The sequence below is a fragment of the Sus scrofa genome, chromosome 13 (assembly GCF_000003025.6).
Source record: "Sus scrofa isolate TJ Tabasco breed Duroc chromosome 13, Sscrofa11.1, whole genome shotgun sequence".
Taxonomy (NCBI): Eukaryota; Metazoa; Chordata; class Mammalia; order Artiodactyla; family Suidae; genus Sus; species Sus scrofa.
The window spans coordinates 137,738,222-137,752,434 of NC_010455.5; the positions used below are offsets into that span (position 1 = coordinate 137,738,222).

Genomic DNA, 14,213 nt, shown 5'->3' on the forward strand with positions numbered 1-14,213 from the left:
ATCTACTATGCAAAGCCAACTCATTACTTCCTTGTATCTGGGCATCATCAGTCTATTTTCTGACCTTTCGCCCTCAACATCCTCAAATTCCTCTGAAGACAAAGCAGTGGTCATTTTTGTCAGATGTAAAAACCACACACAGCACGTGCACGGGATGCTGTGATGTTCAAATATGCAAAAACTTGAACATTTAGAGATCTCTTAATCCCTGCTGTTGCATAATGGGCCTTGATAAAAACAGAACCTAAGAAGAAGCCCTCCCATATTTGTCGCTTTGGGGACAGAGGGTTCTTAGTCAGGAATGGGATGCCAGCAACACCGGATCACCTCACACAACCCCGACGAAGAAGCCAAGGGAGGCGGCTCCCCCAGGAGTGACAGCGCTGGCCGGCACTCCTAGAACCCCCTCACCTCTCTTGTCCAGAAGCCACATGAATGCGAAGCAGGGCAGGAAGCCGATGGGCCCCCACAGCACTAGGAGCGCGATGTCCCAGCTGGAGAAACCATAGGCCTGCCGCGCCGAGTTCTGGATGGGGCCCCAGGTGTTCCAGACCAGGCCCTGAGCGAACCCCAGCAGCGAAAAGAGCAGTAGCACCAGCCAGCGGCGCCCGTACACTCGCCCGGGACTCGGGGCGGCCGCGGGCAGCGCCTCCGCCGCCTCCCGGCTTCTCCAAGCAGCTCCCGGCGCAGGCCCGAGGCCGGGCCCTAGAAGCGGTTGCCGCTCCTCCTCGCTACTCCAGCTCGAGCCCATTACAACGCGCGGCCCGCGGGGCCCCTGCCCGGCGCGGTCCCGGTGGCCGCCGACCAGCCCCGCGCGGATACTACGGGAGGAGGCGGCGGCCGAGGTTGCTTTGGTCGCCCTCGGCCTCCCGGCCGCGTCGGTGCGCCTGCGCTGAGCAAGCCGGTCCCGGTCGGGGAGGCGGGGCAGCTGTGACCTGCTGGGAGAAGGCTGCGGTGCGCTGCCCCGGCCGTCTCCGCGCCGGGTAGTGGAGAGGAAATCTAGCCGAGGGAGCGAGTGGAGCCGGCGTCTCAGAGCAGGCACCGGGAAGATTGGAAAGGCAGGAGGAGCGCGGCTGAGCCAGGGGAAAAAGAACCCCCCCGCCCCGCGCCCCCGGAGACGCTGTAATTGAGGTTGGGCGAGGAAGCCGGGATTGCGGGAGGAAGTGTCCAAGTTTACGTCATGTGCCTAATAAGCAACTCAGGGACCTCCGGTCACTTAGGCTAATGTTTGCTTCTAAATTGGGTTTATCCCAATTTTTGTTGGGCTTATAACTTCAAAAATTAGAGGGGGAGATAGGATAAGATTGAGGCATAGTAGGGACCCAGAGGATTGCCGCAATGAAAATCATTTTTTTTATGCACAAAAAAATACTGCCTAGTTTGATCAGATATCTTTTTGTGATTTACATACCCAATGAGGACATTATAAACTAGTAAATTTCGTTCATATATATGATACAGATCTCTTTCTACTCTTTTGGCTGGCATTAGTAGGCGAGCAATAAAGATATGGTGATTAAAGCGGGAAAATTTCTGCCCGCAAACGCCCTAGGTGAAGAATAAACGAAAAGAGTGGAGGTTGTTGATCTCCTGCTCTAGAGTCTGGTTGTTTATTTTGATACCTAAATACAAAAGCCTGACAGCTGTGGGGTTAGTGTCTGAAAACCTGAAGTCAAGCGATTTGGGTTGTTTGGGTTGGTAATGAGCCACGGAGAACGCAATTAAATACAATTGCCGGAGATTCGCATTCCCCGGCAGCCACGAAAACCAGGTGGAGTCGTGTTATTGCCAGAAGGGCAAGAGAGGTGGGACGAGAAGGGAAAAAGAAGCTGAGCAATCCTGGTATCCAAGTCAGAGCGACTGCAGAGTAAGCAAGCGCAGAACCACACTCCACTGCCCCGAGCCCCAGGAAGAAAGCACACCATCCCCTAAAACTCCAATACCGTTGGGAGGAGGAAAGCCTCAAGGCGAAAAGGAAGGCCTTGACTGGAAAACGAGGAGAAACGCAGCCTTGGGAAGACTACACTGAAAGAAGACTGCGGTCTGAGGGAGGTAAAAAGCACCACAAAGGAGAGACCATGTGCTTGCGTTTGTAGCACCTGAGAACCAAAACAAACCTGCGTGGCTCCGCCCAGTGCCCGTCACGTGACTTTCACGCGCGTGCAGCTCCCGGAAGAGCCCGGTAGCAACCCAGACAACTGCTTCCTGTGCTGCGGCTTCAGATCCCGGGTTTTGGCCTTTCTGGGACCCCGGTCCGCCTTCAGTTCACTTTTGGGTTCGGGAGGAGCCCGGTAATGCTGGCCATGGCAGCAGGTCCCGGAGCGATCACTGATGCGAGCCCTGTATCTGGAGCTGGAGAGGAGGAAGGTGGGTGCTAGACAGAAGTCAGACCATGAGTACGACTCTGTGCCAAGTGACTCTTGGCACCTCTCATGTGGCCCTGCGGTAAGCTATGAGAAAAACTGTTTCAAACGTGGCATGCAGATTTTTGATCATCATACAGGTCCAATATCGCTTCATCCTAACCGTGCTGTTTCGCCTGTGAGGGTGTTGTGGATGTTACAGTGGATTAATGTTAAATTTGTGAAGTCGGAGCCCACCCTTGAGATAAATGGAAATATCTGGGACTTTTGTGAAGAGAATTATAGTAGAATCTTGCTTTAGAGAATGGATGAGAATTGAGGGCCAGTGAGCCTAAGGATCCCTGTTAGCATTTTTTGAATGATTGCTCCCTGCCTGGCATGATTCTGGGTACTGCCACCGGATCCAGACACCTTTGACTGTATAAAACACTGCGTTTTCCCGGTTGAGCAAAGGGGTCTAGAAAGGAAAAAGAATGACGAACAGGTGGTAACGCGTGAATACTGCACACTGTATTGCACTCAATACTGCACACAGCGAGAGCTGTCCCCAGGAGAGATGCCAGTGAGGAAAACATAAATGCTTCCAGGAGAGAACAGTTGGAGGTGGGCCTTTATGATTGGATGAGATAGTGACAAACTTGGGTGGGAAAGGGGGAGTCGTGGGAAGACAGGGAGCAGAAAAGCACAGGATGGATGTGGTTGGAGATCCAGTAGTCATGTTTGCCTAGAGGGGAGATGACCCTTCCAAGCAGAAGCAGCAAATTACTACCTGGCCACAGTCTCCTGCCTTTAGAACTCCTTTGCTTATGTACCCCAAAGAGACAATTTCTGAACTTCATCCCTTCCTCCAATTCATTGATCCATTTTCTGTCCATCTGTACCCCTTTATACAGTTTATTCTGATTTCTCCCTCAAAAATACAGTATTCTCTTGTCCCTCCTTGCCTTTTACTCTCGGGCACAATCCATACTCTAGATGAACCCAACTTTTCACTCTCTGCACCTGCACCTGTATGGCTGAACTCTGTTGGAAAAAGTCCTGGGCAAATTGGTGACATTAGAAAAATGAAAATGGTCAAACTCTTGAGTACTTACTTAGCAGGGCCTGCAATCCTTTGGATCCTCTGTTTCTGTAGTAAGCTTACATTCTTTCTCCAAGGACAATTCCTTAAACTCTGTATATCTTCTCTTCATTTCTTCCTCACTTTCAGCTGATGACTTTGCAGGTCAGGTCAACTCTGCATCTAGTCTGTCTCCTTTTTTCCCTCCTTTTATATGACACCTTTGATCAAATCATCCACATATTTTTTCACCTAAACCATGACTGTATCTTCAGGCCCCATGTCTCCATTTCCCCTCTTGTGCCTCTCCAATCCATTCTCCAGTTAGTGGCAAAAAGGGACACTCTTTTACTTAAAATTCTTCAGTGAAATCCATTGCAGTAAGAACTTAGATTAGGGAATTCCCTGGTGGTGCAGTGGGTTAAGGATCGGGCACTGTCGTTGCAGTGGCTTGGGTCACTGTTATGGTGCAGGTTCAGTCCCTGGCCTTGGAACTTCCACATGCTGTGGGCGAGTTCAAAAAATAAAGAAAGAGGAGTTCCCGTCGTGGCTAGTGGTTAACGAATCCGACTAGGAACCATGAGGTTGCAGGTTCGATCCCTGGCCTTGCTCAGTGGGTTAAGGATCCGGCGTTGCTGGGAACTGTGGTGTAGGTTGCAGACGGGGCTTGGATCCCGCGTTACTATGGCTCTGGTGTAGGCCGGCGGCTACAGCTCTGATTAGACCCCTAGCCTGGGAACCTCCATATGCTGCAAGTGTGGCCCTATGAAACAAAAAGGAAGGAAGGAAGGACAGAAGAATTTAGATTAGAATTCAAACTCCTAACCATGGCTACAAAAATCCTTGGTCTGGACTCTGCTCATGTCTCAAGGATCATCTTCTGTCCCTCTTCACCTGTTCTGCCCTTACCTGCCCTACTTTCATATAGCTGGCTTCTTAGTCTTCAGGTTTTAAAGAATGTCATCATCCAAGACCTCACCAGCTTAACCTATCTAAAACAGTCGTTGCGGGTTTTCTCCTGACCTCTGACCCTAGATGTTCTATAATACAGCCTTCTGCTTTCTTCATTTCACATATCATAATCTGTAATTACTAGTTTATTATTGTTCCTTCCCTTAGACTTTAAGTACCTTGAGAGTAGGATGTGTTTCTGTTTTATTCAACATTTGTCTAAGCAGCAAATACAATAGCAGGCCCATCGTGGGCACTTAATACATATTTGTTGAGTGAATGAATAAAGAAACCCAGTGCCAAGCCCAGAGGCAGGAGGAGGCAGCATGGCAGGATCCAGGAACTGAAAGAGGCTGGTATGAGGAATATAAGAGCTGGGGATACTGAGGGGCAGCTTCTACCAAGTTAAGGAGTCTGGACATTATGGCTTTGCAGAACCTTGGAAGAACTTTAGGTAGAGGAGTTAACACAATAAGATCTGGTTTGAGGAAGATCACTGTGGCTGAGGGCTGGAGGATAGATTGGAGGGAAAAAAACCCGAAGCATAGTGTCCTTAATTCCCCTTAGCCTCAGCTTCCTCCTCTGTAAAATGCCTGGCGGTTGTGAAAATTACAATTACTTGTAGATCGTCTAGAATAGTTTCTGTCAGGATTGACATAGTCAAGAATGGTAACCGTTTCTTTTTCTTTTTTTTTTTTTGGTCTTTTTGCTATTTCTTGGGCCGCTCCCGCGGCATATGGAGGTTCCCAGGCTAGGGGTCCAATCGGAGCTGCAGCCACCGGCCTACGCCAGAGCCACAGCAATGTGGGATCCGAGCCGCGTCTGCAACCTACACCACAGCTCATGGCAATGCCGGATCGTTAACCCACTGAGCAAGGGCAGGGATCGAACCTGCAACCTCATGGTTCCTAGTCAGATTCGTTAACCACTGCGCCATGACGGGAACTCCGTTTCTATTGTTAATAAAAAGTACTGGCATTGGTAACGGTTGCAACTGAGAGAAAAGAAATCGGAGTTATTTCTGAAAATTTCCAGCCTGAGAAACTATATGTAAATTAGGAACCTGAGGAAAAGGAGGGAGCACTGTTGAGTTTTAATGTGAATGTGCCATGTTTGAGTTTAGAAGGATGATGCAACAGAAGCTGTCAAGTATGTAACTGGGGAAAAGGATGGTTTTATTCTTTATTCAAATACCATAAATTCACCTGTTTGCTTTTTTTTTTTTTTTTTAATGGCCACACCTGCGGCATTTAGATGTTCCTGAGCCAGGGATTGAATCTGAGCTGCGTCTCTGGCAATGCTGTGTCCTTCAACCCACTGCACCTGGCCAGGGATTGAACTCACATGTCCACAGCAACCCGAGTCACTGCATTCAGATTCTTAACCCACTTTGCCACAGCAGAAACTCTAAATTCCCTTTTTTTTTAAGAAGTATACAATCAGTGGATTTTAGTATGTTCACAAAGTGTGCAGCCATCACTGTTAATTACAGAACATTTTCATCACACCAAAAAGAAACCTGGTTTCCATTATCAGTCACTCCCCATTTACTCTCTATCCATCTCCTGGAAATCACCAATCTACTGTGTCTATGGGTTTGCCTATTCTGGACATTTCCCATAAATGGAACTATACAATACGTGGCCTTTTGTGTCTGGCATCTTTAGCATAATATTTTCAAGATTCATCCATGTTCTCACATGTGTCAGTCCTGCATTACTCTCTGTGGCTGAATAATATTCAGTTGTGTGGATTTACCACATTTTGTGTGTCCATTCATCAGTAGGCATTGGGTTGTGTCCACTTTGGGGCTGTTATGAATAATACTGCTATGAACATTTGTTTACAAGTTTATTAAAATATGTTCTCAGTTTCTCTTGGCCATATATCTAAGATTGGAATTGTTGGGCTACATAGGCTACATGTTAATTCCATATTTAGCTTTTTGAGGTAACTGGTGATTCTTAATCTTGAAGACCTAAGTTGATGAAAGTATGGATTTGCTCCCCTGGAAAAATATAGCAAGTGTATACATTTTTTTGTAAGTGGCTTCAAATTTTACCCCCTTCGGGCTTTTTTTTTTTTTTTTTTTAGGGTCACACCCGCCTGGAAATTCCCAGGCTAGGGGTTGAATGGGAGCTGCAAATGCCAGCCTACACCACAGCCACAGCAAGGTGTGATCTGAGCCATGTCTGTGATCTATGCCACAGCTCATGGCAACACTGGAACCTTAACCTACTGAGCAGGTCCACAGATTGAACCAGTGTCCTCATGGATATTAGTCACGTTTGTTACCACTGAGCCATGACAGGAACTCTCATATTTTTGTATTAAAGGATTTTCTGAATCCTAACTTTGGAACTTCCAACCTTATTTTGTTACTACTATTATTATCATTATTATTTTGGCTGTGCCCACGGCATATGAAAATTTCAGGACCAGTGATCATACTGGAGCCACAGCTGTGACAATGCCAGGTCCTTAAACTTCTGTGTCACCAGGAATTCCTCAACCCTGTTTTAAACTGTGATCCTCCCCAGAAAAACCACTTTGAGGTGACTGCTCATTATCATTACAAAGTAAGTTAAATGGGGCAAAATCCTACCGGAAGAGAAGACTTTGCTTTAACTTAGATAAGGCTTATGTGAAGAAAGGGTAAGAAAAAAATATATGCATTAAATAAAGGCCTGTGAAAGGTTCACTATTTTTAGTATAGTAATGAATATTAAAGTCATAGAAGAGTTAATTTTTCAGCAAACTTATTGCTACTCCATTATCAAAAAACATTTGCGTGTACACTATATACAGGAGACTTTTTTGTACAGTGGGATTGAAGACAATCCTTGCCCCAAAATAGCCTATAAATATAATTCAGGGGAAGAGGACAGGCAAAAAGACTTGTAGTATGATACATATTCACACGGCAGGAGGCAGTCAGATGGGATGCCTCATTAAGTGCTTTGGGCTTGAGAGGAGAAAGAATGAATACAAATTGGACTGGTCTGGACTTAGAGTGATTTGAAGGGTTGGCATACAGTCTGCTCTCCGCACACAGCCGCAGGTCCTGTGGGCCCACTCCAAGGGACTCGAGCATCCAAGGATTTTGGTATCCTTGGGGGACCTGGAACCAATCCCCCCAGATCCGGAGGGACAGCTGTAGTTTGCGTGTGGAAATGAATGGAAGAAATAATTTCTGGTGAGGAGAGGTCTGGAGGGGAAGTAAGTGGAGAAAAATCCTAGACAGGCACTTAGAGGGCAGAGGGTGGGAAAGACAGGAGACTGACAGGCTTTACTGAAAGGGGGAAGATTGTGTCCTCGGAGACCAAGGAGAAGCAGGGGGAACCAGCAATGTTGATGGGAAGAAGAGGGAAATCGTGGGTTTCGATTTTCTCAGAAAAGCAGAGCAAGGCATCATGCAGCGTGAGGAAGTGAAGAAAGGTTTTGAGGATTTCATAGTGAAGGTGCTTTGTCAAGTTGCTGTAGGAGTGAGGGGAGTTTGGAGTCAATTAGTGATAAACTGATCTGGAGCAGGAGTGGGAACCGCATGGAATTGTGAAACTGATCTCTGTTTTGAGATTGTGAGTCTGCTCAATAGTTCATTATCCAAAAATGGCGAGGAAAAAGGTTAATTTTAATATAGTTCTTTCATTTTTAAAGTTTTATTGAGGTATGATTGATTTACAATATTGTGATAATTTCTGCGGTACAGCAAAGTGATTCAGTTATACGTGTTCACACAGCCATTCTCTTTCAGATTCTTTTCCCACATAGATTATTCCAGAATATTGGGTAGGGTTCTCTGTGCAATACAGCAGGTCCCCACTGGCCAGTCATTTTGTGTACCACAGTGTGCACATGCCAATCCCAAACCTCCAGTCCATCTCTACCCTCATCAGTGCCTTTTGGTAACCGTAAGTTTGTTTTCAAAGTCTATTAAGTCTGGAGTTCCCGTCATGGCTCAGTGGCTGAGGAATCCAACTGGGAACCATGAGGTTGCAGGTTCGGTCCCTGGCCTTGCTCACTGGGTCAAGGATCCGGCGTTGCTGTGAGCTGTGGTGCGGTCCGCAGATGCGGCTCGGATCCCGCATTGCTGCGGCTCTGGCGTTGCTATGGTGTAGGCTGGCGGCTACAGCTCCAATTGGACCCCTGGCCTGGGAACCTCCATATGCCATGGGTGTGGCCCTAGAAAAGGCAAAAAGACAAGGAAAAAAAAAAAAAAAAGTCTGTTAAGTCTGTTTCTGTTCTGCAGATAAGTCCATTTGTATTCTATTTTTAGATTCCAAATGTAAGTAATACCATATGATGTTTGTCTTTGAATTTCACTAACTTAGTATGATAATCGCTAGGTCCAACCATGTTGCCGCAAATGGCATTATTTCATTCTTTTTTATGGCTGAGTAATATTCCAGTGTATATATGTACTACATCTTCTTTATCCATTCCTCTGTGGATGGACATTTAGGCTGCTTCCATGTCTTTGCTATTGTGAATAGTACTGCAGTGAACATTGGGGGTGCATTATCTTTTTGAATTTTGGGTTGCTCTGGATAAGTGCCGGAGATTTGGGGATTGCTGGATCATATGATTGTTCTTAGTTTTTTAAGGATCCTCTATACTGGTCTCCATAATACTTGTACCAATGTACATTCCCGCCAACAATAGAAGAGGCTTCCCTTTTCCTCACACCCTCTTCAGCATTTATTGTTTGTTGATTTTTTCATGATGGTCATTCTGGCTGGTGTTAAGGTGGTACCTCGTAGTAGTTTTGATTTGCACATGTCTAATAATTAGTGATGTTGAGAATCTTTTCATGTGTTTTTTGGCTGTCCATATGTCTTCTTCGGAGAAATGTCCATTTAGATCTCCTGCCCATTTTTTGATTGGGTTGTTTTGTCTTTTTGCTATTGAGTTGTATGAGGTGTTTGTATATTTTGGAGATTAATCCCTTGTCAGTCGTTTCCAGAGATTTTGCCCCATTCTATGGGTTGTCTTTTCATTTTGTTTATGGTTTTCTTTGCTGTGCAAAACCCTTTAAGTTTAATTAGGTTCCATTTGTTTATTTTTGTATTTGTTTTCACTAAAAGGTGGAGAAGATATTGCTGTGGCTTATGTCATAGAGTGTTCTGCCTGCGTTTTCCTCTAAGAGTTTTATAGATCTGGTCTTATATTTAGGTCTTTAATCCATTTTGAGTTTATTTTTGTGTATGTTATTAGAGAGTGTTTACGTGTAGCTGTCAAGTTTTCCCCAACACCGCTTATTGAAGAGACTGTCTTTTCTCTTAATAAAGTTTTATACATTGCTGAAAAATGAGGTGTGAATTCCAAAAACATCTGTTTGGTCTTAGTTTATGCCAAGCACTGTGCTAAACTCTAGGGATATCAAAATAACAAGTTTGCCTTCAAGGATGTGATTTCTTTTTAATTGAAGTATGATTGACATACAGCATACAACCAACATATTAGTTTCAGATATACGATGAAGTGACTTGATACTTGCATGCATTTTGAAATGATCACCACTCTAAGTCTAGTAACTATCTGCCCTCACACAAAGCTATTGAGATACTCGACTGTATATTCCTTGTGCTGTATATTATATCCTTGTGGCTTATTTTATAACTAGAGGTTTGTACCTCTTAATCTCCCCTTCACCTTTTTGCCCACCCCCACCTCCCTCCCCTCTGACAACCACCTGTTTGTGCTCTCTGCCTATGAGTCTGTTTTTGTTTTTTTTTTTGATTCCACATATTAATGAGATCACATGTTATTTATCTTTTTCTGTCTGACTTAGCATAATACTAGATCCATCCATGTTGTTGCAAATGGCAACATTCCTTTTTTTCAATGGTTGGGTGGTAGTCCATTGTATATATATGTACCATAAAGATGTGATTTTTTGTTTGAGGTAATAGCTTAAAAATTACTTAAAACAAACGTGAGTAAGCAGGGCACAGAGGATTTGGGGGACAGTGAACATACTTCATATGATATTATAGTGGTGGATATATGTCATTATACTTTTGTTCAAATCCATAGACTATACAACACCACGAGTGAACCCTAAGATAAACTGTGGACTCTGGGTGATTATGGATGCCAGTCTAGGTTCATTTTTCTAAAAAATGTACAGTTCTGGTGAGTAGTGTTGATAATGAGGAAGCCATGCATGTGTGAGGGGAGGGAGGTATATGGGAACTTTCCGTACCTTCCTCTTAATTTTGTTGCAAACCTAAAACTACTCTTATAAAGTAAACTTAAACAGACGAACAAATATGAAACTACTTACCAAAAATCAACTTAAATCTAAATGTGAGGTGTTACTTCCCAGGTCATACTTTGGTTGAAGCATTTCAGTGAAATTAAAAGTTGAAGTAATTTTTTTTTTTTTTTTTTTTTTTTTTTGTCTTTTTAGGGCTGCACCCGTGGCATCTGGAGGTTCCCAGGTTAGGGGTCGAATCGAAGCTGCAGCTGCAGCCCTACACCACAGCCACAGCAAGGCGGGATCCAAGTAGTGACTGCAACCTACGCCAAAGCTCACGGCAACGTCGGATCCTTAACCTACTGAGTGAGGCCAGGGATCAAATCTGTGTCCTCATGGATACTAGTCAGATTTGTTTCCTCTGAGCCACGATGGGAACTCCAAAAGTAGTAGTACTTTCAACCTGATTCTGTCTTTCAGATTAAGACTGTATTTCTTTCCATTGGGCTCTCATAGTTTTAAATTTTTCTCTGATTTTTTTTTTTATTGAAGGATAATTGATTTACAATGTTATATTTCAGGTGTAAAGCATGATTCAGTCTTTCTACAGATTATACTCCATTAAAAGTTATTACAAGACAATGGCTGTAATTCTCTGTGCTATACAACATATTCTTGTTGCTTATTTATTTTATACATAATCCTGTACCCCTAATCTCATAGTTTTAGTTTTAGCCAGGTTTGTGCCTTGAGGAAGAGAAGAGTGCATCCTTTGTAATTGTTCTTCCAGTTCTGCCCAAGGAAATACCTCATTCCAGAGTTGTATGGACTTGAGTTTCATATACAGCTGATACTCCTACAGGACTGGATTTACTCCTTTTCAGTTAGAGATGCCATTCTTCTTCTTCTTCCTCGTCTTTTGGCTGCCTCGTGGCATATGGAGTTCCCAGGCCAGGGATCGGACCTGAGCCATAGTTGCAACCTACGCTGCCGCAGCAAACCAGATCCTTTAACCCATTGCACCAGGCTAGGGATCAAACCTGCGGCCTAGTGCTGCAAAGATGCTGCCAATCCCGTTGTGCCACAGAAGGAACTCCTAGAGATGCCAACCTTGATCTCATTTTTAAAAAGAGCAGGAGGAAGCAGAGGAGTTTGCAAAATGGCAAAAACCTGTGGGATCTTAAAAAGTTAAAAATCCCCATGCTAGACCATGTGTGTAATTCACATGTAGCTAAAATACTTCATATTTGATAATTATGAATATTAGAAAAGCAGTACTGTTGAATATTGTAAAAATTGAGATGAAAAACCAAATAACATACAATGTATCATTTTAACCATTTTTAGGCGTACTGTTCAGTAGTAAGGATATTCACATTAATGCGAAACAGATCTCCACATCCTTTTTATCTTGCAAATCTGAAATCTGAACCGAGGAAACAACTCCCCCTTTCCCCTTCTCTCAGCCCCAAGTAATTGCCATTCTACTTTCTGTTTGTATTTGACTATTATAGATACCTCATATAAGTGGAATAATATTTACCTTTCTGCGACTGGCCTTTTACACTTAGCAAAATGTCCTCAGGGTTCACCCATATTGTAGCATGTGTCAGAATTTCCATTCTTTCTATGGATGAGTAGTATTAAACTGCATGTATAAATATTTTGCTTAACCTTCATCTGTCAGTGGACATTTGGGTTGCTTCCATCTTTTAGCTGTGAATAGTGCTACTATGAGTAGAAGTGTGCAAATATCTCTTTAACACTCTGTTGAATATTTTTGATGAAGAGTGAGATGAAATAACCAGTTTATTCTGAATTACGGAAAATGTAATTAGTGGCAGCTGATGAAGTGGAACCATTCTAGTAAAAATTTTGAAGGTTCGTAGTAGCTTTTTTTTTTTTGCTTTTTAGGGCTGCACGCATGGCATATGGAGGTTCCCAGGCTAAGGGTCCAATCAGAGCTGTAGCCACCAGCCTACACCATAGCAATTCAGGATCCGAGCCAGGTCTGCAACCTATACCACAGCTCATGGCAATGCCAGATCCGTAACCCACTGAGTGAGGCCAGGGATTGAAGCTGCATCCTCATGGATACCAGATGGATTTGTTTCCACTGCGCCGTGAAGGGAACTCCTCTTTGCAGCATTTTAAAGAGCTCTATTCTATAAGACACCAGTCTTTCCAGTGTTAACGTCAGTTGAAATATAGGTTTACTTTTCCTTAGGTTTAGGAACTTATAAGCATTATGTGAGTCATTTTCTGGCTCACAAATGTGTTAAAGTGCTGAGGAGGAGAATACACTTTTCTGGGTTAGCTGGGTCAGAGGTCCAGGTGTGAGAAGATGGGCAGAAGAGGATTGTAAATGTCCAGCATGTAACTGTCTCAGGTCACCAGCGTGAACCTGCTGGAGCGTTCACCACCACACTAAGCAAGGTTATGTTACAACAGCCTCAAGGCTTTGTGGTTTCTTTAGATGGCACCACCTTTAGATCTTGAAATTCAAAGGGTTTGTGATGATTCATCGTTTAAGATTAACTTTTGGGAGAACTTTCTTAGTTTGTATTGACATTTTTAAATAGTGACTATAGAGAGGTTTCTTGTAGTGCAGCTGATTAAGGTACCGATGAGTCAGTGCAGCAGCTTGGGTCACTGCTGTGGCACGGGTTCAGTCCCTGGCCCGGGAACTTCCACATGCCATGGATGTGGCCAAAAATAAATAAGTAAATAAAATAGTGACTATAAAGTGAAAAAATCATCTTTGCTATGAGTTTTACAATTTGATCTTTAGTCTAAACATAGTCATTTTGTTAAATAGTACTTGAATGAATACATTGGTTTTTTTCTGACATGGCTTAAGTATTCATTATTTTTTACCCTCACATGTACATTCCAGATGGTAGATGAATCTACGCAAAATTTCCTGTGTGTACATATGACAGTCATCAGATTGATGATAGCATCATAGGCTTACATGTGTATATTTAGAAGTAAATTAGCTCACCATGCTAGGACCCAGTGTTTTGTTCACAGTTTATCACTATGGTGAGTCTCTGTTTTGTAACTTGTGGCTTAATCTTTTGTCACCCTCTGAAGTTTTTAAATAAAATTAAAAACTATTAAATTTATTGGTGGGAATGTAAATTGGTGCAACCACTGTGGAAAACAGTGTGGGGATTCCTCAAAAACTAAAAATAGTACTACCATTTGATCCAGCAATCCCACTCCTGGGCATCTATCCAGAGAAAACCATGCCTTGAAAAGACACAGGTACTCCAGTGTTCATTGAAGCACTATATACAATAGCCAGACATGGAAACAATCTAAATGTCCATCCACAGAGGAGTGGATCAAACAAATGTGGTGCATATACACAATGGAATATTACTCAGCCATTAAAAGGAAGGAAATAATGGCATTTGCAGCAACATGGATGAACCTAGAAATTATCATGCTAAGTGAAGCCAGTCAGACAGTGAGACACCAACATCAAATGCTATCACATGTGGAATCTAAAAAAAGGATGCAAAGAACTTCTTTGTAGAGTAGATACTGACTCACAGACTTTTTTGGTTTCCAAAGGAGACAGGTTGGGGGGGTGGGGGATGGGTTGGGGCTTTAGGATGGAAATGCCATCAAA

The 14,213-nt window shown here is 43.6% G+C and overlaps 2 protein-coding genes across 5 annotated transcripts in view; one reads left to right on the forward strand and one right to left on the reverse strand.

The window, feature by feature from the left end:
* Positions 1-893, reverse strand: part of DIRC2 (disrupted in renal carcinoma 2) — a 105,644-nt gene extending 104,751 nt beyond the window's left edge. The window contains exon 1 of the mRNA XM_013982378.2: positions 412-893. Coding sequence (XP_013837832.2) covers positions 412-751 — 340 coding nt within the window. The 5' untranslated portion in view covers positions 752-893. The remainder of the gene's footprint in view (positions 1-411) is intronic.
* HSPBAP1 (HSPB1 associated protein 1) overlaps positions 923-14,213 on the forward strand; it is a 66,847-nt gene continuing 53,556 nt past the window's right edge. For 2 of the 4 annotated variants that reach the window (XM_013982382.2, XM_005670165.3), the window contains exon 1: positions 1,084-2,367. Coding sequence is in view for 3 of the 4 variants with exons in the window: in XM_005670165.3 (XP_005670222.1) it covers positions 2,295-2,367 (73 nt within the window). In the remaining variant the exon portion in view is untranslated. Of the gene's footprint in view, positions 2,446-14,213 lie in introns of all 4 variants that reach the window. The other 2 variants (XM_003132636.4, XM_005670166.3) reach the window with 2 other exon arrangements.